This window comes from Thalassophryne amazonica, chromosome 3, assembly GCF_902500255.1.
Source record: "Thalassophryne amazonica chromosome 3, fThaAma1.1, whole genome shotgun sequence".
NCBI classification, from domain to species: Eukaryota; Metazoa; Chordata; class Actinopteri; order Batrachoidiformes; family Batrachoididae; genus Thalassophryne; species Thalassophryne amazonica.
Window position 1 is genome coordinate 7395390 of NC_047105.1, and position 26892 is coordinate 7422281.

The following is a 26892-nucleotide window of genomic DNA, read 5'->3' on the forward strand; positions in this document are numbered from 1 at the left end:
CAGGCTGATGTCACTTCCATCACATACATTGTAGTTTACGTGACTGACAGAAAGAGTGGAGATTAAATAAAACAAAAAGGGTAAAGGCGTGAACTCATTCATGTGTGATCGCATTGCTCTTACGCTTTGCTGTGGACATACAGCGCCTGTCAGCTGACCGCCGGCTGTCAGCTGGACCTGACCGTGTATGCAAGGTGGTAAATTAAAAACACAGACATCAGACAGATGCAGGATAAAAAAATAATAATACATACTGAAAATAAAAATCACAGAATAAAGGAACAGAGAGTGTCTTTTTTTCTGTGAGCTAGCGATGTCACAGACAAAGGGGGGGGGGGGTTCCAGTGACTGGCAGCTGTTCAGATATCTGTGCTTGCAAGTCACAGCCGGAGGACACCTGTAGTGTTGTAGAATATGACCTCGCATAACTTTATCATGAGGCGTTGACATCAGCTTGCTGTCCTCATGTGGGAATAAATAAAACACATATCACTTCAGCTGACCATCGTGTCAGCGCTCCGCAAAGGTGGTGAATATCGTGCCATGCAGAAAATCACCTCACGGGACGCCCCGCGAGGTGCGTGTATCTGCGGGATTTCCTCACATTGTTGTAATTAAAACCCATATCACATGTGCAATGCGGTCACCAGCGGATCACTGTGCTTGACACACCATGCTGTGCTGATGAGTTCATGACATGGGAGCTGGCTCTTCATGAAACAAGAGCCCGGCTGATGTCTTCATGAGACGAGCACATCAGGTAATTCATGTAAAACATAAAAGGGAGAACAGTAATCCACATCATTTCACTACTTCCCGGTGTACGTCTAGGTAGACGCTAATTCTGCTCTTTATAACAAGAATTGAGTATTAGAAATTGTGGTGTTTTTTTTTTTTTTTTTTTTTTTTGCTCCAGTGCTGTGTGTGTGACTTTCCACATGCTCGCACTGTCTTCATGCACGCGAACACGAGGGTGCACAAAATCATCGCCGCGGTATTGTGCATGCCTGTCTGACCATGTCTCCCTCCCGACAACAGGTGGAATATTTTGTGATTCCCCATTTTGTTTTGTTTTTTTGTTCACGGATTTTCTTTGGGTTTCTGTGTCTTTTGCCCAATGTCATGTTATGTGTGAAGGGGGCCTTAGCAATGAATATTATGTCCAAATGGACAAGGAAGGACAGTTGTCACACTGAAAAAAGACAAATGTTGATCCAACTTTATTGAATTGTTTTGCTTGGTACCAACTGAGTGAATTAAGTTCTTTGAAATGACAATCAATCAATTTTATTTATATAGCGCCAAATCACAACAAACGGTTGCCCCAAGGCGCTTTATATTGTAAGGCAAGGCCATACAATAATTACGTAAAAACCCCAACGGTCAAAACGACCCCCTGTGAGCAAGCACTTGGCGACAGTGGGAAGGAAAAACTCCCTTTTAACAGGAAGAAACCTCGAGCAGAACCAGGCTCAGGGAGGGGCAGTCTTCTGCTGGGACTGGTTGGGGCTGAGGGAGAGAACCAGGAAAAAGACATGCTGTGGAGGGGAGCAGAGATCAATCACTAATGATTAAATACAGAGTGGTGCATACAGAGCAAAAAGAGAAAGAAACACTCAGTGCATCATGGGAACCCCCCAGCAGTCTAAGTCTATAGCAGCATAACTAAGGGATGGTTCAGGGTCACCTGATCCAGCCCTAACTATAAGCTTTAGCAAAAAGGAAAGTTTTAAGCCTAATCTTAAAAGTAGAAAGGGTGTCTGTCTCCCTGATCTGAATTGGGAGCTGGTTCCACAGTAGAGGAGCCTGAAAGCTGAAGGCTCTGCCTCCCATTCTACTCTTACAAACCCTAGGAACTACAAGTAAGCCTGCAGTCTGAGAGCGAAGCGCTCTATTGGGGTGATATGGTACTATGAGGTCCCTAAGATAAGATGGGACCTGATTATTCAAAAGAAGAAGAATTTTAAATTCTATTCTAGAATTAACAGGAAGCCAATGAAGAGAGGCCAATATGGGTGAGATATGCTCTCTCCTTCTAGTCCCCGTTAGTACTCTAGCTGCAGCATTTTGAATTAACTGAAGGCTTTTCAGGGAACTTTTAGGACAACCTGATAATAATGAATTACAGTAGTCCAGCCTAGAGGAAATAAATGCATGAATTAGTTTTTCAGCATCACTCTGAGACAAGACCTTTCTAATTTTAGAGATATTGCGTAAATGCAAAAAAGCAGTCCTACATATTTGTTTAATATGCGCATTGAATGACATATCCTGATCAAAAATGACTCCAAGATTTCTCACAGTATTACTAGAGGTCAGGGTAATGCCATCCAGAGTAAGGATCTGGTTAGACACCATGTTTCTAAGATTTGTGGGGCCAAGTACAATAACTTCAGTTTTATGAGTTTAAAAGCAGGAAATTAGAGGTCATCCATGTCTTTATGTCTGTAAGACAGTCCTGCAGTTTAGCTAATTGGTGTGTCCCCTCTGGCTTCATGGATAGATAAAGCTGGGTATCATCTGCGTAACAATGAAAATTTAAGCAATGCCGTCTAATAATACTGCCTAAGGGAAGCATGTATAAAGTGAATAAAATTGGTCCTAGCACAGAACCTTGTGGAACTCCATAATTAACCTTAGTCTGTGAAGACGATTCCCCATTTACATGAACAAATTGTAATCTATTAGATAAATATGATTCAAACCACCGCAGCGCAGTGCCTTTAATACCTATGGCATGCTCTAATCTCTGTAATAAAATTTTATGGTCAACAGTATCAAAAGCAGCACTGAGGTCTAACAGAACAAGCACAGAGATGAGTCCACTGTCTGAGGCCACGGAGTCAGGCACTTCTGATTTAAGGCTCTCTTTTTCAGAGGAGCTACAGCATCCAAAGTTGTCTTCGATGAGGATGTAAAACTATTGACGAGATACTCTATCTCCCTTACAGAGTTTAGGTAGCTATTCTGCACTGTGTTGGTATATGGCATTAGAGAACATAAAGAAGGAATCATATCCTTAAACCTAGTTACAGCGCTTTCTGAAAGACTTCTAGTGTAATGAAACTTATTCCCCACTGCTGGGTAGTCCACCAGAGTAAATGTAAATGTTATTAAGAAATGATCAGACAGAAGGGAGTTTTCAGGGAATACTGTTAAGTCTTCAGTTTCCATACCATAAGTCAGAACAAGATCTAAGATATGATTAAAGTGGTGGGTGGACTCATTTACATTTTGAGCAAAAGCCAATTGAGTCTAATAATAGATTAAATGCAGTGTTGAAGCTGTCATTCTCAGCATCTGTGTGGATGTTAAAATCGCCCACTATAATTATCTTATCTGAGCTAAGCACTAAGTCAGACAAAAGGTCTGAAAATTCACAGAGAAACTCACAGTAACGACCAGGTGGACGATAGATAATAACAAATAAAACTGGTTTTGGGACTTCCAATTTGGATGGACAAGACTAAGAGTCAAGCTTTCAAATGAATTAAAGCTCTGTCTGTGTTTTTGATTAATTAATAAGCTGGAATGGAAGATTGCTGCTAATCCTCCGCCTCGGCCCGTGCTACGAGCATTCTGGCACTTAGTGTGACTCGGGGGTGTTGACTCATTTAAACTAACATATTCATCCTGCTGTAACCAGGTTTCTGTAAGGCAGAATAAATCAATATGTTGATCAATTATTATATCATTTACTAACAGGGACTTAGAAGAGAGAGACCTAATGTTTAATAGACCACATTTAACTGTTTTAGTCTGTGGTGCAGTTGAAGGTGCTATATTATTTTTTCTTTTTGAATTTTTATGCTTAAATAGATTTTTGCTAGTTATTGGTGGTCTGGGAGCAGGCACCGTCTCTACGGTGATGGGGTAATGAGGGGATGGCAGGGGGAGAGAAGCTGCAGAGAGGTGTGTAAGACTACAAGTCTGCTTCCTGGTCCCAACCCTGGATAGTCATGGTTTGGAGGATTTAAGAAAATTGGCCAGATTTCTAGAAATGAGAGCTGCTCCATCCAAAGTGGGATGGATGCCTAACAAGACCAGGTTTTCCCCAGAAGCTTTGCCAATTATCTATGAAGCCCACCTCATTTTTTGGACACCACTCAGACAGCCAGCAATTCAAGGAGAACATGCAGCTAAACATGTCACTCCCGGTCCGATTGGGGAGGGGCCCAGAGAAAACTACAGAGTCTGACATTGTTTTTGCAAAGTTACACATTGATTCAATGTTAATTTTAGTGACCTCCGATTGGCGTAACCGGGTGTCATTACTGCCGACGTGAATTACAATCTTACCAAATTTACGCCTAGCCTTAGCCAGCAGTTTCAAATTTCCTTCAATGTCGCCTGCTCTGGCCCCCGGAAGACAATTGACTATGGTTGCTGGTGTCGCTAACTTCACATTTCTCAAAACAGAGTCGCCAGTAACCAGAGTTTGATCCTCGGCGGGTGTGACGTTGAGTGGGGAAAAACGGTTAGAAATGTGAACGGGTTGGCGGTGTACACGGGGCTTCTGTTTAGAACTACGCTTCTTCCTCACAGTCACCTAGTCGGCCTGCTTTCCCGGCTGCTCGGGATCTGCCAGAGGGAAACTAACGGCGGCTAAGCTACCTTGGTCCGCACCGACTACAGGGGCCTGGCTAGCTGTAGGATTTTCCACGGTGCGGAGCCGAGTCTCCAATTCGCCCAGCCTGGCCTCCAAAGCTACGAATAAGCTACACTTATTACAAGTACCATTACTGCTAAAGGAGGCCGAGGAATAACTAAACATTTCACACCCAGAGCAGAAAAGTGCAGGAGAGACAGGAGAAGCCGCCATGCTATACCGGCTAAGAGCTAGTAGCTGCGCTAAGCTAACGGATTCCTAAAAACACACAAAGTGAATAATGTGTAAATAATTTAGAGGTGATTCAGCAGAGGGAGTGCTTTAGTTAAGGCACGTGAAGATTACACTGTGAAACAAATCGTTATCTAGTTAACTAGCTCAATCTAACTACGCAGATTAGACAGCTAACAGATACAGCAAAACACCGCTGTGCTCCGGAACAGGAAGTGATACAATACCGCAGTGAGAGCCAACCACCAGTAGAGCAAATTAAGTTGCTTACAGCTAGTTTGTTATTTAATTTCAAAAACTTAATTCATTCAGGTCAGTAAGCTACTTACTAAACTTAATTTAAACTTAAACTTAATTCATTCAGGTGTTACCAATTGAAACAAATTTTTAAGTTGGTTCTTTTTTTCAGTGCATGCTTGTTGGTGGAAGGTCTGAGCTGCATGTTCTACTCTCACTCTGAGTCAAAGTGTTCAATACTTGGGCAGTGTCGAGTTGATGCAATAACACAGGCAGCACACATGACCGACCATGCGACCTCAAACCACATGTATGAGGGGCGATCGAGAAGTCTTGAGACTCACCCAGAAAAAGTGGTTCTCCAGCTTTTGCATTCTGAGATACCAACATTTCTCAGCTTTGCACCCACTGAATCAAAACTTCACGAGAAATGTTGGTTTCTCAGAATTTAAAGGTCAGGCTCAAAACTTCTCAGTTGCCCCTCAGTAACATCACAATAGCCACCTTCAGCATCTAAGACAGCGGTGGATAATATCCTGCCATGACAGGCCAAGAAGATGCAGGTTTTCGTTGCTAATGATCACCTCGTCACCATTTCATAGACGATTGTGACCTTTACGTTGAAGGGAGATGGTCATCAGTAAATATACCTGCTATGGCTGTTGGTTACAAGGAAGGCCTGCAGTCATCTTCACTTCCATCCTGTTCATTGATTTTCCAGATTTGTAAGCAGACAACGCTACTTCAGTCAGCACCAGTGGAGTCCGATAATATGAGCTCTTGTACAAATAAAGCTGCAATTTAAACTGAGAAGTAAGACACCCACGCAAAAAAAGCTATTCCTTTTGAAACAAATCAGTAAGTGCACCTAAAGGCCATGCCAAATTCTGAATGAAAGGAAAGCAGTCGATGTGTCACTCTACAAATTTCTTCAGCAGCAGGCAGCTATTAAGTTTTCCCCCAATTGTCTGGGCTTTTTCTGTGTTTGCAGTTCATAACACAACTCCAGATGGAACCTCTGTAACCTACAGGTTTAACTTGCTAAACTCATCAACCGCTGTCTTTTAAAGTTGAGATGGCTCCAGTCTCCGTTAAAAACAAATTGAAGAATTTATTTGTCCACATCTCATATTTAGCTTCTGAATGGAAGGTAACTAGTGCAGGGTTATGGCTATCACTCATTCATCACTCATCTTCAAACACTCATCCGGGATCAGATTGCAGGGGCAACAGCTCCAGCAGGGGGCCCCAGACTTCCTTTTTCCCGGCCAGATTAACCACCTCTGACTGAGGGATCCTGAGGTGTTCCCAGGCCAGTGTGGAGATATAATCTCTCCACCTAGTCCTGTGTCTTCCCTGTGGTCTCCTCCCAAATGGACGTGCCTGGAACACCTCCCTAGGGAGGCGCCCAGGAGGCATCCTTACCAGATGCCCAAACCACCTCAGCTGGCTCCTTTCAAGGCAAAGGAGCAGCGGCTCTACTCCGAGCTCCCCATGGATGACTGAACTTCTCACCCTATCTCTATGAGAGACACCAGCCACCCTCCTGAGGAAGCCCGTTTCGGCCAGTTGTACCCACGATCTAGTTCTTTGGGTCATGACCAAACCATCGTGACCACAGATGAGAGTAGGAATAAAGACCATTTTGGCTCAGCTCCCTTTTCTTCACAATAGTACGGTAGAATACCGCCCCTGCTGCACCGATTCTGTGGCCAATCTCACACTCCATCGTCCCCTCACTCATGAACAAGACCACAAGGTACTTGAACTCCTTCACTCGGGGCAGGACTGCATTCCCTACCCAGAGTAGGCAATCCATCGGTTTCCTGCTGAGAACCATGGCCTCAGATTTAGAGGTGCTGATCCTCATTCCAGCCGCCGCTTCACACTCGGCTATGAACCGATCCAGTGAGTGTTGGAGGTCACATGCTGAGATATGATCCAAAAACCCAGTATAATTACAGGAGTGTAAGTTGATAGTTTTTTAGTTTTTGCTGGCCTGAGAGGTCATGTGACTTACACTCTGGTGCGACTTATATATATATATATATATATATATATATATATATATATATATATATATATATACGAGGGCTGTCAATAAAGTAATGGTCCTTTTTATTTTTTTCAAAAACTATATGGATTTCATTCATATGTTTTTACATCAGACATTCTTGAACCCTTGTGCGCATGCGCGAGTTTTTCCACGCCTGTCGGTGACGTCATTCGCCTGTGAGCACTCCTTGTGGGAGGAGTCGTCCAGCCCCGCGTCGGAATTCCTTTGTCTGAGAAGTTGCTGAGAGACTGGCGCGTTGTTTGATCAAAATTTTTTCTAAACCTGTGAGACACATTGAAGTGGACACGGTTCGAAAAATTAAGCTGGTTTTCAGTGAAAATTGTAACGGCTGATGAGAGATTTTGAGGTGAGACTGTCGCTTTAAGGACTTTTCACGATGCGAGACGTCGCGCAGCGCTCTCAGGCGGCGTCATCAGCCTGTTCAAGCTGAAAACCTCCACATTTCAGGCTCTATTGATCCAGGATGTCGTGAGAGAACAGAGAAGTTTCAGAAGAAGTCGGTTTCAGCATTTTATCCGGATATTCCACTGTTAAATGAGATTTTTTTAATGAAAGAAGTGCGGACGGATCCGCGCATCGGGACGCAGCCGCCGCGGTGCGGCGGCACAGGAAAAACACCTCCGTGTTGATAACCATTTGTAAAATCCATGCGGCTTTTGATGGCTTTCAGTGGAGTGAGTATATGAGAAATTGTTTAACAGGCAGGACATGTTCCAACTTGTCCTTAAGGCTTTCAACATAGGTGTTTTTCCTGTGGCGGAGCGTCGCGGCGGCTGCGTCCCGACGCGCGGACCCGTCCGCACGTCTTTCATTAAAAAAATCTCCTTTAACAGTGGAATATCCGGATAAAATGCTGAAACCGACTTCTTCTGAAACTTCTCTGTTCTCTCACGACGTCCTGGATCAATAGAGCCTGAAATGTGGAGGTTTTCAGCTTGAACAGGCTGATGACGCCGCCTGATAGCGCTGCGCGACGTCTCGCACCGTGAAAAGTCCTTAAAGCGACAGTCTCACCTCAAAATCTCTCATCAGCCGTTAAAATTTTCACTGAAAACCAGCTTAATTTTTCGAACCGTGTCCACTTCGATGTGTCTCACAGGTTTAGAAAAAATTTTGATCAAACAACGCGCCAGTCTCTGAGCAACTTGTCAGACAAAGGAATTCCGACGAGGGGCTGGACGACTCCTCCCACAAGGAGTGCTCACAGGCGAATGACGTCACCGACAGGCGTGGAAAAACTCACGCATGCGCACGAGGGTTCAAGCATGTCTGACGTAAAAACATATGAATGAAATCCATATAGTTTTTGAAAAAAATTAAAAGGACCGTTACTTTATTGACAGCCCTCGTGTATATATATATATATATATATATATATATATATATATATATATATATAAATCAGGCCTGTTTTCTTTTCTGTTGTTCAAAACACCAAACAAATCAATGTAGCTGCTTACTTTGCGTTGTGATTGTGATTCCTCCAACTCACTCCCCTTGGGATGCAAACTCACAATCTCCGGCATAATCAAAAGGCTAAAAACCCAGGGCTCTAGCCTTGTGGCCAGAGAATATTTTTACAGTGCATCTGGAAAGTATTCACAGCTAGGGCTACAGCTATTGATTATTTTAGTAATTGATTATTCTATAGATTATTCTGGTGATAATCAAGTAATCGGATAAAAAGTACTTTTGCGTTTTTAAACAACATCAACAGTCCAGTGCTCTCCCTAAGCAATGGCACAATGTCGCTGCGCCATCACGCAGATTGTCTAATTTAGTCTATCCCTTTCTGTTTTCCTGGGTAATTATTTTTTCACATCTTTACAAGTTTTATATCTTTCCTGGTGTCAGGAGCTCAGACAGTCGGGCCAAAGTCTTGACATTTTGCAGAAATGGTGATGAGATGTGGATGGGATGAGATTTTTACGTTGTGTTTTTTTTTTTTAATCCCTCTTTTCTGTGCGATTCAGCAGATGCAGAGGTTGAACATGCAAGCCTCACAGTCACTGTTTTTTTAGAGCCTGACCGATATGGATTTTTTGTGGCCAATGCCGATAACGATATTTGGATGGACAAAAATGCCGATAATCAATAAATCGGCTGATTTGCCGATAGCCGATAAATCAGCCGATATTTTTTTTTAAATGAATAAAATGTTCTTTTTTGGACCCTTAACAAAAAAGGTATGAGCTAAAAGCTGAAGCTTTGTCCTCATATTGATTAACTTTATAACAGAGAAGAATTTTCAAGTTCAAAAAATGCAATCAAGAATTAAACCTTTGTGAAATTAGCAAATACATATCCTTAAAAAGAGTTGTGAAATGCATCTGATCCTGTACCTCTTGTAGCTGCAACTTAGATATAGGTTCAGGATAAGGATAGTAAAGTAAGTCCCTTCGGCTGCTCCCTTGTTTGCACTCGGGGTCGCCACAGCAAATCCAAGGTGGATCTGCATGTTGAATTGGCACAGCTTTTACACCGGATGCCCTTCCTGACGCAACTCCACATTACAAGGATAAATGTGGCAGGGGTGGGATTTGAACCGGAACATTCTGCACTGAAACCAAGCGCATTAACCACTTGGCCACCACCCCTGCCAGGGTTCAGGATAAGGATATAGATACTTATAAACTTACTTGTATGCTTTTGTCAGCCGATCAGTGCAGTGTGACGGCGAACTACAGGGGCCGGTGATGAAGACATTTAAGCAGGGGTGTAAAGCGGCTCTCAGTTGAATGGAGTCAGAGTTCCATCTACTGGACAAACGGTGCAAGGACATTTTACATTGCCGACATAAACATTATTTCAGTAACTGTTCTGTTTATTAAATTATCGGCGTTCTATCGGCAAAATTTTGGCCGATAGCGAGTACTTTGAGTACCGATAGTGAGTACTTTGAAAAGGGCTTATATTGACCGATAATATCGGCCGGGCTCTAGTTTTTTTATTATTTTGTTTAAGTTACAGTGTTTGTGAAGCATTGTGTGTTTCCCAAAAAGTGAAAAATAAAAAGCGAAACACTCAGTGTGAGTCTGAGCAAAACACAGAAGAAAGAGTGGACTTCTTTCTTTCAGAGACTTTGTCAGTGTTGCCGGGGATGGTGTGAGCTCCTCACACTGGGCAGAGAGAGGCAGCAGCCGGCCACCGCGCAAATAGCCTCTCCTCACATAGAGCGGAGAACAGGCAGCGGACCAAACGGTGTGTTTTTTTTTAAAACAAACACACTGCTTTGCTTTAAACGTGCAGTAAGCTGTTTCAGATGATCAGCATGGACCTCTTTCTCCTAAAAGGCTTTAATTTACTCTGTATGTCGTGTTGGAGAGCTGCAGCTTTTGTTCTAAATTGATTAGCTCTTACACAGGCTATGCGCATGCTCTAGTCTTCTTCTGTGTGTTTTTCTGGGGACGTTACAGCGCCACACACAGGTCTGGCATATGTACTACAACGTTAAATGAAGCTTCGAGGCACAGAATTTTCCTCAATCATTTTTTGTAATTGAATTATTCAAATTACTCGACTAATTGTTTCAGCCCTATTCACAGTGCTTCACCTTTTTCACCTTTTGTTATGTTACACCCTTTTTCCTAAATGGAGTAAATTCATTTTTCTCCTCAAAATTCTACTCACAACACCCTATAATGACATGAATTCTTTTTGAGTTTTTGCAAATTTATTAAAACTAACAAATTAAGAAATCACATGTATATAAGTATTCACACCCTTTGCTCAACACTTTGTTGATGCACCTTTGGCAGCAATTCCAGCCTCAAGTCTTCTTGAATATGATGCAGCTCTCCTTGGACCGGTTTGTAATGGTAGTTATGTTGTTTATCACTTGGGTTCAGAAGCCACATTCTAACCAGTGACCTGTGTCCTGTTTTCACACAGATCTCCCACAAATCATTCGATATTGGGGCTCGCGGTCGGGCCCAGGAGGAGCCGCCACCATTGCGTCCAACGAGTGGAGTGCCAACGGTAGCCCAGAAGATGGGCTGGACGGGGACAATGAGGACAAGACCATTGACGGGGACGCTGAGGGGGTGTGGAGCCCAGATATTGAGCAGAGTTTCCAGGAAGCCCTTGCCATCTACCCACCCTGTGGCAGGAGGAAAATCATCCTGTCAGATGAAGGCAAGATGTACGGTGAGTGCACTGAATAAAAGCCATGCATTAGAGAGCAGCAAAAGACAATTATATGGAAAGAAGTTCAGTCACTTTAAAATAATAAGAAAACCATTGTTTCAGCAGATATTTGTGGCTGAATGAATACCGAGATTCACCACAGTACTCTTAGAAAGGAACGAGAAGAGTACTTTTTCCTGTGCTCATGTCACAGCACCACTGACAAAGAAATGAAGGCTTTTCTTTCCATCAACAACATGTCTGTACTTGTGATGCTAGGACGCAGGGACAGGTTCTTCCAGTCGCACCAGCACTCTGAAAACTGGTTAAATCTGTCCTGAGAGCATCTGAGCTCCTCTTCCATTGACTTACACCTTGGTGTTTTTTACAGGCTGGATTTCTGCTCGCTGTTTTATGGGGTTTTCTCTTCCTCCCTGCCTTTGAATCTGTCAGTTGCAAAACCTGCTCTGAGTCTTGTTTTTGGGGGGGGGTTAATCGCAGAACATCATGTGCTGTTCTACCCACACCAGTATCGCTCAGAGAGTTGTGCCTTTAGGTGACTGGTTGAAGCTGGTTCCTGTTGAAATGTTGTGTTTGATGCCGGGATGGATGACTTAAATTAGTAATAATTAACACAGCATGAATTGAGATGCAGGAACAAAAGCATTCACCTTGGCATGTGGATCTTTTAAATGTCCACATGTCTTCACCAATGCTTGTGCCATTTCCTGGAGCAACTTTCATTAAATTGCAGGTGTTGAGGTCTTGATGTCCTGAAATACTCTGTATCCAGATGGAAAGGTTGGCAACTTTTCATTGGAAACACACACGTCCAGGTGTAGAAAATGGAATGCATTTGTCTTTCATTATTTGGAGTCCCTCCTTTCCTGTGCCTGTTATAGTGAGCCAGTGCAATCATCAGATTAGATTGAGCTTTTCAATTTGTTTGTAAAGCGTTAGTGTTGACGCTTGTTGTGTAACGAATCATAATTGATCCGTCATTTGTATGAAAGGTCCTCATTGTTTGGCACGCGTATGAGCCGTGGATTAATTGCAAAGTTTTTTAATAGGTTAGTAATAGTCTGAAGGACAGCTTTATTGTCATGACGACTTCTTTTAAAAGAAGTAACTGTGTAAATCTTGATGCAGATGTCGGTCAACGTCTGAGCAGAGAACAAAAGCTGCACATTCATGTGACTGCAGCACGTTAAAAGCAGACAGTCCCTGCCGCCTCATGCTGCAGGTGCTCTTGTGCAGAAATTTAACATATTTTGGAGTCCAAGCACAGCAATAATAATTATGAAATGTCAGGAAAAAGAGGATGAAATGTGAACACACTGATCTCACTGCACCATCCTTAGATCAGTGGCTGGTAGTCCATTGAACTCTAGAAAAACCCCCCCAATGTTTGCCAAGTGGTATTTCCTCGAAAGTACTTTCGAAATTGTTGTTGTTCATGATGATGATTATTACCGTGTCAACAGTCACTATAGACATGCTCCTTTTTAGAAAAAGAAGTTATGATTGTAGGTCTGTTTCTTTTTACTTTATTTATATTTTTTAATTACTTTTTATGACATTGACAAACACTATTTGTATACACTACTGTTCAGATTGCAACTTATTATTTATATGTTAAAAGTGTGTGTGTGTGTGTGTGTGTGTGTGTGTGTGGCTTCGATCACGGAGAAACTGGGGAGAGCTGACATTTTCCATTTGGTATGCTTATGTATTTTGGGTCAAGGATGAACGCTGCGAAAATGGAAAGTTGATAGGACTAATATTTTTGGAGAAATTAGGGATATTAGGTAAAAACAATGGATATTGATATCACCAATCAGTCCCTAGTAACCAAACAAGCTCTGAACAAAGGAGATACCGCAACCTTGCCAGTTGTAAAACATGACATCAACTAAATGTGGCAAATAATAAATACAATTACTCGCAAAACTTTCTTTTTAATTTCCTGAACTTTCAGTTAAGATTATTGTAGAAACTTCGCATAATTTATTACCACCCTTTTATTTTATTTTATAAACACAACCCAATCTAGAGGCCATGGATCCCCACGGGCAACACTGTAGTAACAATTAAATAGTATTTTAAAATGTTATTAAAACACTGGACAGCTTTTTTCATTGTTCTTTGAATTCTTTGTAAAAGTGGGAAGCCAAGTTACATTTGTCTCACTGCCCCCCCCCCCCCCCCCCCCCCCCCCCCCGCCGGCTTTTTTTTCTTGAACTAAAAAAATAATCCGATCTGTGAAAAATACCGTGATCCGATTTAAATTGTTGGTTTTGTGATCCATGACAGTACCACTAGATACAACTGTCTAACAGTTTTGCCCATTATTGATTGTGTCTTTTAGAATGAAATCTTCTAGAAAACAACGAAAGCTACAGTGTCTTAGATCTCTGCACAGCACTGAAAGATGTTCACAGCCCTATTTTTCCAAAAAGTGCCTGTGTCCTCAGAATCACAACATTTAAAGCGAAATACGTTCAGGCACAGAAGTGGTGTTTTGATATCGTCACAAGAAAACTTTGGCACCTTAGGCCACCAAAAACCAGGTCTAAAGTCCAGCACTATATAAAGACTGCAATAGTCTGCTTCACAACAGATGTACACTCTGCTTGCCTGCACATATATCACCATGTAGGGCCCCTTCACACATAGTACGGATGTGATTGAATTGCGCATGAAGTGCACATGAAGCAGGAATTGTATGCAATATGTGTAAATTCGTAGCTGCCTCGAACGCCTCGTACATCTGTTGCAACTATTTGCGCACACCAGCAGCTGAAAGACAGTGTGTGCTGTGCGAGCCCATCAAACCCTCTCGCGGCAGGTGTCGGCCAAATTCCAGGTGACAAACACAAACATCTAATACTGCTCGCTTGGCACTAAGAAAATGTGTGGCCATTCGCAGTATTGGTACAACAACAGTGAGCAGATGATCACAGTCAAGCTAGATGTGAAATTTGTCTAAGTGCCCCCACGAGTGTGGCTTTGCAAACAAACACAGTGACACGTTGGTGTGTGTGCTGAACTGACGGGGTGTGTCCGCCCACAGGAGCGGCTGTGGAGATCTGTGGATTTGGACGTCATGGCTGGGGAACACGTACCATGTTTGGACGGACATGAACTAACAACTGCTCACTGTGACGCGCGTGTGTATGCTTGCTGTCCTCACGTGGACATACACAAAAACATATATCTCTGTTGCAATGGGCTGCAGCGAGCGCAGACATTGACAGGCTACTCCAGGTGAAACGGACCATCAGATCATAACACGCAGCGGGCGATCTGAATGTTACGTCACCCACGTGAGCTCTCTTCCACATGACGTGGTGTTTGTCCTATGGTGCACCGGCCACAAGACGCGTGTGGGGCCGGCTGGACATGCCACCAGCCAATGTGGACATGATAAGAACACCCTGCTTCTCATTTGTGTCATTTCATGACTATGTCTATGACCATGGGTCATCTACAGAGGAACAGATGGTTCATATTTGTATTACCCACTTGATAAGAGGGATTCAGTAAAATGCAGTGTTTTTATATGGTGTGTGGTAGTTTTTTTTTTTTGTTTTTTTTTTTTAAATATGTCCATGTCCTTCTTGATATCATGCATTTTCCTGCAGCTTTCATGGGACAGCGATGGTAGCTCAGTGGTAAAGTTTCTGACTAGCAGTCAGAGCTTTTGGAAAGTGCAGGTTTGAATCCCATGTGTGACATGTATTCTTTAATTTTTTATTTTCACAGCAGCTATGCCATGTGGTTGCACATCGCGCAGCTGCTTGCACTGTGTTCCCGTGTGCACGAAACCGTCGCAGCAGTAGCGTTCAGGTCTGCCCGTCAGCTCAATGTTCATGGTTCGTCCATATGAGCTGTTCCGCTGTGATTCACCCCGAGTTGTACTTATTCGTACTATGTGTGAAGGGCCCCTTACCAGCAACAGTGTAATGTTAATATGATACCATATTATGGTCATTGCAGGAAAGCAAGAAAAAAAATGGAACAGTAAGAGGGAGAAAAAAATTATTTAGAGCTGAAATAGTGCTGTACCCCATCTCTTTCTCTAATTCACTCAAAGACGGGACAGTTGCATAAAAAAATACCCAACAAAATTAGAAGAAAATAACCCACATAAGAAATAAAAGTAAATACTGAATAGTATTAAAAAAGTTCACCTTGCTGTTGCATTGTTTCATCTCAGGTAGCTTTGGTGGCCGCTGTCTACTGTACGCTCTGAAAGATTGGAGTTCATCCATTAATGAGACACAAATACTTTCACTATCATCCATTTACAACCCCAATTCCAATGAAGTTGGGACGTTGTGTAAAATGTAAATAACAGAATACAATGATTTGCAAATCCTCTTCAACCTATATTCAATTGAATACACCACAAAGACAAGATATTTAATAAAAAAGAAGAAATAACTGTTGCAGCACAGAAATAAGTGCAAAAAATCTTTAATAAGGTGCTGAAAAAAAAGTTCAAAGGGACTGAGGAAGGACTCTGAGGAAGATGTGACTCTCACATTGATACGTCAGTCCCTTTGAACATTTTTTTTTCAGCACCTTATTAAAGACTTTTTGCACTTATTTCTGTGCTGCACCAGTTATTTCTTCTTTTTTACAAATTGGTCCTGCCTGGTTGCACCAGATTTGTTTGTGCTGTGCAGAAGCGCGGTGAACTCTTTCTTTGCTTTACAAGATATTTAATGTTCAAACTGATAAACTTTATTGTTTTTGTGCAAATATTTGCTCATTTTGAAATGGATGCCTGCAACATGTTTCAAAAAGTTGGGACAGGGCAACACAAGACTGGGAAAGTTGATGAATGTTCAAAGAACACCTAATTGGAAACAGGTGAATGTAATGATTGGGTATAAAATGAGCATCCTCAACAGGCTCAGCTGTTCACAAGCAAAGATGGGGTGAGGATCACCACTTTGTGAACAACTGCTTGAAAAAATAGTCCAACAGTTTAAAACAATGTTTCTCAATGTTCAGTTGCAAGGAATTTAGGGATTCCATCATCTACAGTCCATAATATAATCAGAAGATTCAGAGAATCTGGAGGACTTTCTACATGTAAGCAGCAAGGCCGAAAACCAACATTGAATGCTCGTTACCTTCGATCCCTCAGGCAGCACTGCATTAAAAACCGACATCATTGTGTAAAGGATCTTACCGCGTGGGCTCAGGAACACTTCAGAAAACCATTGTCAGTTAACACAGTTCGTCGCTACATCTACAAGTGCAAGTTAAACTCTACCATGTAAAGTGAAAGGCATACATCAACAACATCCAGAAATGCCGCCGCCTTCTCTGGGCCCGAGCTCATTTGAAATGGACAGACACAAAGTGGAAAAGTGTACTGTGGTCTGATGAGTCCACATTTCAAATTGTTTTTGGAAATCATGGACGTCGTGTCCTCGGGACAAAAGAGGAAAAAGACCATCCAGATTGTTACCAGTGCAAAGTTCAAAAGCCAGCATCTGTGATGGTATGGGGGTGTGTTAGTGCCCATGGCATGGACAGCTTACACATCTGTGATGGCACCATCAATGCTGAAAGGTCCATCCAGGTTTTGGAGCAACACATGCTGCCATCCAAGCAACATCTTTTTCAGGGACGTCTCTGCTTATTTCAGCAAGACAATGCCAAGACACATTCTTTACGTGTTACAACAGCGTGGCTTCGTAGTAAAAGAGTGCGGGTACTAGACTGACCTGCCTGCAGTCCAGACCTGTCGCCCAATGAAAATGTGTGGCACATTATGAAGCACAAAATACGACAACGGAGACCCTGGACTGTTGAACAACTGAAGTCGTACATCAAGCAAGAATGGGAAAGAATTCCACCTACAAAGCTTCAACAATTAGTGTCCTCAGTTCCCAAACGCTTATTGAGTGTTGTTAGAAGGAAAGGTGATGTACTACAGTGGTAAACATACCACTGTCCCAGCTTTCTGAAACGTGTTACAGGCATCCATTTCAAAATGAGCAAATATTTGCACAAAAACAATAAAGTTCATCAGCTGGAACATTAAATATCTTGTCTTTGTGGTGTATTCAATTGAATATAGGTTGAAGTGGATTTGCAAATCATTGTATTCTGTTTTTATTTACATTTTTCACAACATCCCAACTTCATTGTAATTGGGTTTGTACTTGATACCACAGCGTTGTGTACCTGGTGTTATCCATTTAAAGAAATGGACAGTTGCCACTCTGATTTTTTGACATCATCTTCAGGTTATAAAACAACCATGAATGATGAACACTCAATACTTTTGTGGGCAGCAGTCATATTTCCTGTCATTTAAATTTAAAAGTGTGCTCAAATGCACCGCAAAAGGCTTTTGGCCTACTGTATATGGCAGTTGTTTTTGTGTCTGCTACCAAAATAGGGCCTTGAGTTGGGAATTATTGAAAATGGAGGTCATCAAACACTGGCATTTAAGAAGCTGCAACCAGAGAACGATTTGTCATTTTTGATTGTCTTGTGTTTGTATTTAGTTATGATCAAAGAAAATGGGCAAAAATATGTAATCTTGCTCATTAATGCAGATGATTGAACATGCTACAATGACCAGCATGAAGTTCACCCAGTCACGTCTCAGGCCACGCTAAGGCCTGCGGCAGTTGACAGAAAGTATGAATGTCCAGTATTGTTGTTTTTAGCCACTAGCCTACTCGATGCAAGTTAACATCTTTTTTCAGATGAGCAGAGAATTTTTCCTCTACTTTGTTATTTTTAATTTTTTGGTATATTTACAATGTCCACCAGGTTCTTAATTTTATACTTTTTGAGACACATGCTCCATTGCTGGATGGAGGCAATGGAGTAACTTCTAGTTTTGGTACATACAAAATGATAGTGACACAATTGCACCTTTGAAAGTTGTCCTTTAGTATTTCTGGATGATTATATTGCTAAATACCTGTCGACTTGCATACATTTCTAGTGTTCCACTTGAAAACCTGCAAAGTTTTAACAGATTCCAACTTCAGTGCAACCATAAAATCCACTAATCATCACCACAAGGTCTTCTGCAAACCGTATGTGTCTTATTCGTGTTTCTGTATTTGGGACAGCATTTTTTTGATTGATATCAGATGGAATTCTTTTGGCATGAATCACCAAGGATAGAATCTTGTCTTCTTGTTTGTCAGACAGATTTGTATACTCACGGACGAGCACATACCTGAGATAACTGAGCCGCTGTTGTGGCTGCTGTTGGTGAACTGATCCTGAAGAGCAGAGAAACAAACTCAAGCAGATTAATGATACTATAATAAACATGTTTCAGGTTTCTGATAGAACAAGAGCAATTAATGGTATTGATTTTTAAGTGTACCAGTTTAAGTATGGAACAATTAATTAACTTTAAAAATAAAAATCAAGGACAATTTTCTGTCTTGGGGAGTTACTTTATTCATTATGTATTATGATTATAAAAGTTATTATAAAGTCAGCTAAAGTGAGTCCGTCAAGGACGTAATAAAATCATCAACATTTATTTATTTGTTTATTTATTTGTCTGTCTGCTTGTTAGCAGGATTATGTCAAAACTACTGTACAGATTTTGAAAAATGTTTCCCCACAGATGCATATTAGGCCATGGAAGAACCCATTTTGGAGGTGATAATGATCTGGATTCTGGATCAACATTTCATTTTATTTAAGGATTACATCAAAACTACTTCACAGATTCTCACCAGATTTACACCACAGATAGATATTAGGGTATGGAAGACTCCATGATCTGGATGCGGATTCATGTACATTAGAAATCTCAGTTTGCTCTTGTTTCCCATGTTGCACATGTTAGATGATGTAGTAAACTATCAGGACATGCGTAAATCTTTTTGAACTGTTCATGCTATTAATTATATTAATGATATAAATGGAAGAGTGGGGTACAATAAGTTTTACCTACAGCTAACGTTAGCTTATCTAGCCGGCTGTAGCACCATTTATCATAACTACAATATAGTCGGTTCTGTTCTGTTTGGGAAGCTAACGTTAATACACACTTTTGTTTACATTTGTTTTTATATGCATTTGTTAATACCGTTATTTTAGGTTTTAACTACGCTATTGTACTTTATACATTAGTTACCGGCTTTGTTTACCTTGTTGGCTAGCAAGGTATGGTTGGCTTATTAACTGCTAATTTAACGGTAGCTTATCTAGCTATAGTTAGCTTATTTTTGTGATTTACTTATTTATTTTATATGGTGTAGACTTTTAATATTCTTCAGTTTATGGGTTCTTTAATAGATATCAATATATAGTATCCTATTTTGGGGTTTCCATTAGATAGCATACAGAATATGTATTTTGTCTTCCTATAGTAAGCTAGTAGGGTGAACTTTAGATAGCTACCTAAAACATATTACTTCATAGCTTCTGTTTCTATAATAAATTAACCATATTTATAGCTTAGCCAACTAGCTATAATTTATTTTACTACTAGTCTGCAGACTAGGTATACGTGTACTACAATCTCCTCCTCTATGAATATTTAGGTTTTAGAAGCTAATTCCTATATATTATGTAGTACTATATTTCTTGTATATGTTGTTTATTTCCCTTATTGTGTATATATCACTTATATACATGATGTCCATTTTCTTGAGCTGCTTGGGTGGGTAGGGAGAGTTCCCATGGGATAAAAAAAGCTTTTCAACCTACCATCCCTGGTTCTCAAGACCAGGCATCTAAGTGGTTCTACTCTACTCTATTCTACTCTTCTTTATTTTTAGATATTTAGATATACGAGGGCTGTCAATAAAGTAACGGTCCTTTTTATTTTTTTCAAAAACTATATGGATTTCATTCATATGTTTTTACGTCAGACATGCTTGAACCCTCGTGCGCATGCGTGAGTTTTTCCACGCCTGTCGGTGACGTCATTCGCCTGTGAGCACTCCTTGTGGGAGGAGTCGTCCAGCCCCTCGTCGGAATTCCTTTGTCTGAGAAGTTGCTGAGAGACTGGCGCGTTGTTTGATCAAATTTTTTTTCTAAACCTGTGAGACACATCGAAGTGGACACGGTTCGAAAAATTAAGATGGTTTTCAGTGAAAATTTTAACGGCTGATGAGAGATTTTGAGGTGATTCTGTCGCTTTAAGGACTTCCCACGGTGCGAGACGTCGCTCAGCGCTCTCAGCCGCCGTCGTCAGCCTGTTCAAGCTGATAACCTCCACATTTCAGGCTCTATTGATCCACGACGTCGTGAGAGAACAGAGAAGTTTCAGAAGAAGTCGGTTTCAGCATTTTATCCGGATATTCCACTGTTAAAGGAGATTTTTTTAATGAAAGACGTGCGGACGGGTCCGCGCGTCGGGACGCAGCCGCCGCGACGCTCCGCCACAGGAAAAACACCTCTGTTGAAAGCCTTAAGGACAAGTTGGAACATGTCCTGCTGTTAAACAATTTCTCATATACTCACTCCACTGAAAGCCATCAAAAGCCACCTGGATTTTACAAATGGTTATCAACACGGAGGTGTTTTTCCTGTGCCGCCGCACCGCGCTGAGCGACGTCTCGCACCGTGGGAAGTCCTTAAAGCGACAGAATCACCTCAAAATCTCTGATCAGCCGTTAAAATTTTACTGAAAACCAGCTTAATTTTTCGAACCGTGTCCACTTCGATGTGTCTCACAGGTTTAGAAAAAATTTTGATCAAACAACGCGCCAGTCTCTCAGCAACTTCTCAGACAAAGGAATTCCGACGAGGGGCTGGACGACTCCTCCCACAAGGAGTGCTCACAGGCGAATGACGTCACCGACAGGCGTGGAAAAACTCACGCATGCGCACGAGGGTTCAAGCATGTCTGACGTAAAAACATATGAATGAAATCCATATAGTTTTTGAAAAAAATAAAAAGGACCGTTACTTTATTGACAGCCCTCGTACATTAGTTACACTACTAGAGTTCTACATTAGAATTGGAATATATTATAGAAGACATACCGTACTGAATTTTCATGCACAATAATCCAAGTATTATGTGCATAAATAGTATGCTCGTATATTTGGATTTTCACCAAAACATAGTCAGTACACAGGTTCTGTAACTTAAAAGGAATCCGTTAACCAGCTGTTTGTTAGCTAGCTTTTTTGTGAGGGAAAACTGAGTGGTGTGTAAAGTTGTATTTTTGGCATGTCTTAAGTAAGTGGGCTTTATCTGGACTTTTGAAATGCCACACTGTAGTATATTTTACACACTGACAAAACAAAACTTGTAGCTGACCTGAGTTTGTGTTGACCGCCAAATACATAAAAGTTGCTGTATATCTTTTTTGTTGTTGTTTGTTTTACATAGTCTACTCTAAAATTTGTACTTGATTTCACATGCTTTTTAAATAGCTGTTCAGTTTTGTGTCGCAAGACAGTGCGACACTGCTGTAAAAATAGTATGCTCATAGTACTTGGATTTTCACCAAAGTACTACAGATGAACACACAACTTATTTGTCTTTAACGTTGGCAGTAACATAGCAGTTACTAAGCTAGCTACAACCTAGCTTTTTATCTAGCTTACTAATACGTGAGCAGCATGTAAAGCATACTTTATTTAAATGGGTCTTGTGGAACATTCTAGAATTTAAGATGGCTGGTGGATGTGTGAGTTATCTTATGTACATTTTTAAGTCTTTTTGTGCAGTATGTTGGGTATTTTTTACACACTGCTGGGAAAAAGATAAACTTGTAGATGACCTGATTTTACGTTGACTGTCAAATAGATATAATAATAATAATAATAATAATAAATGGAATAAAGTAGCTGTTCAGTTTTGTTTATGGAGGTGCTGTGGTGCCTCTGGCCCCATACATTTGTCACTAGAATGTCAACAAAGCCAGGCCAAGCACCAAACTGCCCCCTTAGCAACGACTTGACAGGGCCTCTTTTCGAAGCCCTTTTCTTACTGGAGGAGTAAACACATTTACGGTATGTCATTTGAAGCTCTGCCGACAGAGCCAAGCCATGCCCCAGAAGAAGCCTTCTCACAAGGTGATTACCTCAGACATCTAAAAGCTGCTCTGACGTGAGCCTCAGGAAATGTTAACGATTGCACTGGATGTAATGCTGTCTACCTTCAGTCTCACACTACCAGTGGCCTCTAAAAGCAGTAAAGTCATCCCTCCCATTGGGAATTCCAGCTTTTCTGCCAAATTACCCCGTCGGTGGGAAATCATTGCACATTTCCATTGCCTTAGCAGAATGACTGCTGCACAAGTGTATACTTTGCTGTACACCGTGGTCTAGACTTCCCACTAGTGCTGCCAGTCATTTGCGTAGCATGGGGTTGACAAAGAGTTCAAAGGAGCACAGCGCTGAATTTAATAAGTCACACATGTTAATAATCACTCTGGCCGTTTCCCAGGAACGGCAGCACTCTACCATATTTAGAAGTCAAAGTACCTAAAGTCTTGCCTGTGATTTAATCTGGATGCAAAACCTATCGCTCAGGCTACAGCATTATTCTTAGAGATTAATATTCCAGTTAATTTTATGATGAATTCTTTCATTTTTGAAATGTCAAAAGATGATGTGAAAATGCCAACCATAGTGTCCAACAACCCAAAGATAAATCACTACATTTCTGATCCAAAATACATTTATTTATTCATTTATTTTTGGCTTAACTCTAGCATTGAGCTTTTGAAAAGTCAGGACATGCACTGGTCATTGATTTAAATCTTGCAAAGTGTCTTTAATGTAGTTTAAATCCATGTTGAAGCATGTTTAACCACATGTTTTCATTTTAACCAAGTTAACTTAAGACTTTAGCCAGTTCATAATCTACTGTTGTTTGGTTTGAAGCAGTTACGAGAGCGCCGCGCTCATAGGGCGCAAACCTTCACCAACATTAGTTTCCAATTCCACAAATTTTTACCTTGGAAAATATTTTGAAGGTCAAAGTTCTGTTAGAAGTGGCTTTCATGAGCTAAAATATAATACAAACATAGCTCAAAAGGGCTTTTCAATGTTAAAATCAAATGTCCGCTAAATCTGAAATATAGATCAGATGCAGATCAAACTTAGTCTGTTCATTGTGACTGCCAGTTTGCACCTTATTGTCACAAATGAGAGAGATTGGGGCACTTTTGATAAAAATATAAACGGTGTTTTCAGTGTTAAATTTAAATGGCCACAAAATCTGTTATCTGGATCAGATCCAGATTAAACTTTCAGTTGATTAGGGAATAACCCTGTTGTGTCTGATGAATTGCGGATGTTTGTGCTGGTTATATGGTTGCAAATTAAGCTTTAGCGGCAACACGTTAGCGGAGACAGTAAAACAGATGTTGAAGCAACTTTTGTGTGATTTGGCACTATATAAATGAAATAAATTGAATTTGAAGACTGTGGCAGCAATTTAACTGGACTTATGCTGTACACAGACAGACGGACACCAGGTCTTCGCAATACCCAATGGCCATATGCCTTGGATAATAAAGACAAAGTCCTACAATTTAAGAAGCTGATGGGGGGAATGAATGTTTTGACTCGATAAAGACTTAAATCAATTACTTCTCATAATTGTTTTTTGTGCCAAGTAGGTAGATCAGTAGGGTACAAGTAGAGCTACCACTGTGTAGATCTTGGGTACATTCCCAGGCACAGTACTAGTCTGTGTCCTTGGACAAGACAGTTTCCTCTGAATTGTCCCAGTCCACGCTGATGTAAATAAGTACTGGCCGTGGTTGGAGACGTGATCTGTGATGGACTGGGGTCATGCTACAGGCATGGTCTTCAAGTTGTGGGACTTTGAGGGTATTTTTTATTGTAAAATGATATTTTAAAGCAATGTTACACAATATCCACTCCCACCCCCCAAAATAGACTTGGTAAACATATTCTTTGCAATGCTTTGTAAAGATGAATGCATTATCAGCAAGAAATTGGAATAGTTATGGCAAAATAAACCTGCTGGCACGCTCTGCTGCACAACATGGGTTGAAAGGAAGTACAGTCAAAAGATATGCGTCAACAAAATGTTGCCTGTCTTGTTTTGCATCGGGTTTGTGCTGACATGTTGTTCACCTGAGCTGTGTGTCAAACCTCATACACACCTCGCTCTCTGCAGAGGTGTACTATGGGTAATTAAAAGAGCAAGGTTTCTGCTAAGAGGAGGACGCATATGCCTGGTTTGAGCTTCCCTTTGGAGGTAACATTAGCAATTAGCAATGGCATCATTGCACGCACAAAGTCGAAGGAAGGATGCGTGCACAGGTGTGTGAGCTCCTTACCGGCCTGCAGTGATGACTGAGCAGTCCCGGTGTTTCCCTGTCAGGGCTCACTGAGACGTAAGGAATGTTTTCAGTCATGGCTCAGCAGTATGTTAGCAATTTAGGATTACCTCAGTGTTATGAAAATGAAGGAGGGCACAGAATGGGTGGAGAATGGGTTCAGAAGACAGACAGGAGGAGGGAAGGTATGAGAAATGAAAGACAGATTACCTTTTTTTTTTCTGCAAACTTAGCATGAAAGTGGAAAATTCCAGTGATCATGTAGTAAAAGGAAAGGTTGGGCGTGTCCTTGTCGGAGAAGACGTTAAGAACGGCAGCCTGCAGCAATCTGAGTGGATGTTGAGCAATCAGCAGGGAATCGTATGAAGAGGGGGCGGACAGATGGGGAGACGGTGAGCATGTGGAAGTAAGACACCGAAGAGGCAGTGCATGCAGTTCAACACCGTGTGCGCGCGCAGCATTGTGCAGGTGTTTTGCATACCCTAGAATTACAAAGCAAATGGAGCTTTTTGTTTTTTTACTTCATCAGTAGGTCAACAATCTAATTTGTAATGTCTAAACAATCCAATAAAACATACTCACTCTCTCATCTTCAACCACTTTCTCCAATTAAGTCATGGGGCAGGAAGCGGGGTTCACCCTGGACAGATCGCCAGTCTGTCTCAGAGCCACATACAGACAAACAAACGCATTCACACCCGCACGCACACCTACGGACAATTTAAAGTTTCCAATCCACCTAACCTGCATGTCTTTGGATGTGGGAGGAAGCCGGAGCACCCGGAGGAAACCCACGCAAATAGGGCTGCAGCTATCGATTATTTAGTAATCGAGTATTCTATCGATTATTCTGGCGATTAATTGGATACTTTTGCGTTTTTAAACAACATCAATAGTCCAGGGCTCTCCCTAAGCAATGGCACAATGTCGCTGTGCCAAAGTCTTGACATTTTGTGTCAGTGCCTAGAGCGAGCACACAGGTGACAGTGGTAAGAAAAACTCTCTCTGATGATTTGAGGAAGAAACCTCAAGCAGACCAGACTCAAAGGGGCGACCCTCTGCTTGGGCCATGCTACAGACACAATAGACAATACAGGAAATTATACAGGAGATTTTGGGAGTCCATGCTGGTGTCCAGGATGGAAAACACCCACTGCCATCTCTGGATGGAGCCGCACTTTAAACAGAGAGATTCACTGAGCATATTCACTGAATCAGCTGATCAAGCCCTTTGAGGTATTTGAGATTCATGAGTTCATTGCTTCTAATGTCGTGGCTGTGGTCCGATGAGTTGTGCAGCTCTTCTTTGTTTCCGTAAAGGAGATAATCTGATGGTCAAATGATGCAAGTTGTTTAAATCCGTGCAGAGCTGCAGACAATTAGTGCTGGAATTGCTTGTCAGTCCAGATTGTAATTACCTATGTTAGCTGCTGTCTGTAGTTTTTCCAAACATATTTGTCCTATCAAGTTTGCGTTTTCGCAGTGTTCATCCTTGACCCAAAATACATAAGCATACCAAACGGCAAATGTCAGCTTTCCCCAGTTTCTCCATGATCAAAGCCATACACACACACACGCACACACATGCACACAGAGGCTACTTAACTCTTATAATATGTATACTATATTTGTTGCAAGTTTTTATTTTTTTTTTGGTACGGCTCTAAACCTGATATGTTGCGATTCTGAAATGTTAGGGCAGCACAGAATCCTTGAGATGAATGAATGAACTTATAAGGGAAAAGTGTACCAATAATTGCAGCAAACCCACTCCGATACTACAAAGTCATTGAGACCCTGGTTAACTACTGGTTATTTAGTAAGAAAAAGAAAGTGTATGTTACAAAACAGACAGATTTAAGGAAAGACAAACAGGCGATGCTCATCAAACAGCAACACAAGTTAAAACTTGAATCAGATGGAGATGAGATTTACTTTTGCTTCCACTTGGGAGCCCAACAGAAACAGACTGAGTAATACTATACTAACTTATGCAGCGTGTATAACATAGTTTTTAATCCAGTTTTCATATTGTGAGACTCTAACATGTTCATAATATGTTTCAGACTGGATTTACACTGATTGAATTTAAAATCTAAAGGGATTTTTAATATTGTCCAAAAACTAAAGCAGTACTGTTGGTTTTTGAATAATTGATTGATAAAATGACGTAACGTGAGGACAGTTCAGATTAAATGTAGGGAAGTTTATTTTTTTACTTAACTTTTGCATAAATTTTGAATATGAAGGAATGGAGTCTCATCCAGCTGGAGTCATAGATGCTCATCTGCTTCATGCTGTGGTATCCGAGGATGACCACGGTCCTGTTT

At 41.3% G+C, this 26892-nt stretch overlaps 1 protein-coding gene across 1 annotated transcript in view; it reads left to right on the plus strand.

Annotated features, from left to right (window-relative positions):
• tead3b (TEA domain family member 3 b) overlaps window positions 1–26892 on the plus strand; it is a 93109-nt gene that overhangs the window by 16388 nt on the left and 49829 nt on the right. The window contains exon 2 of the mRNA XM_034167518.1: window positions 11046–11300. Within this exon, the coding sequence (XP_034023409.1) occupies window positions 11046–11300 (255 nt within the window). The remainder of the gene's footprint in view (window positions 1–11045; window positions 11301–26892) is intronic.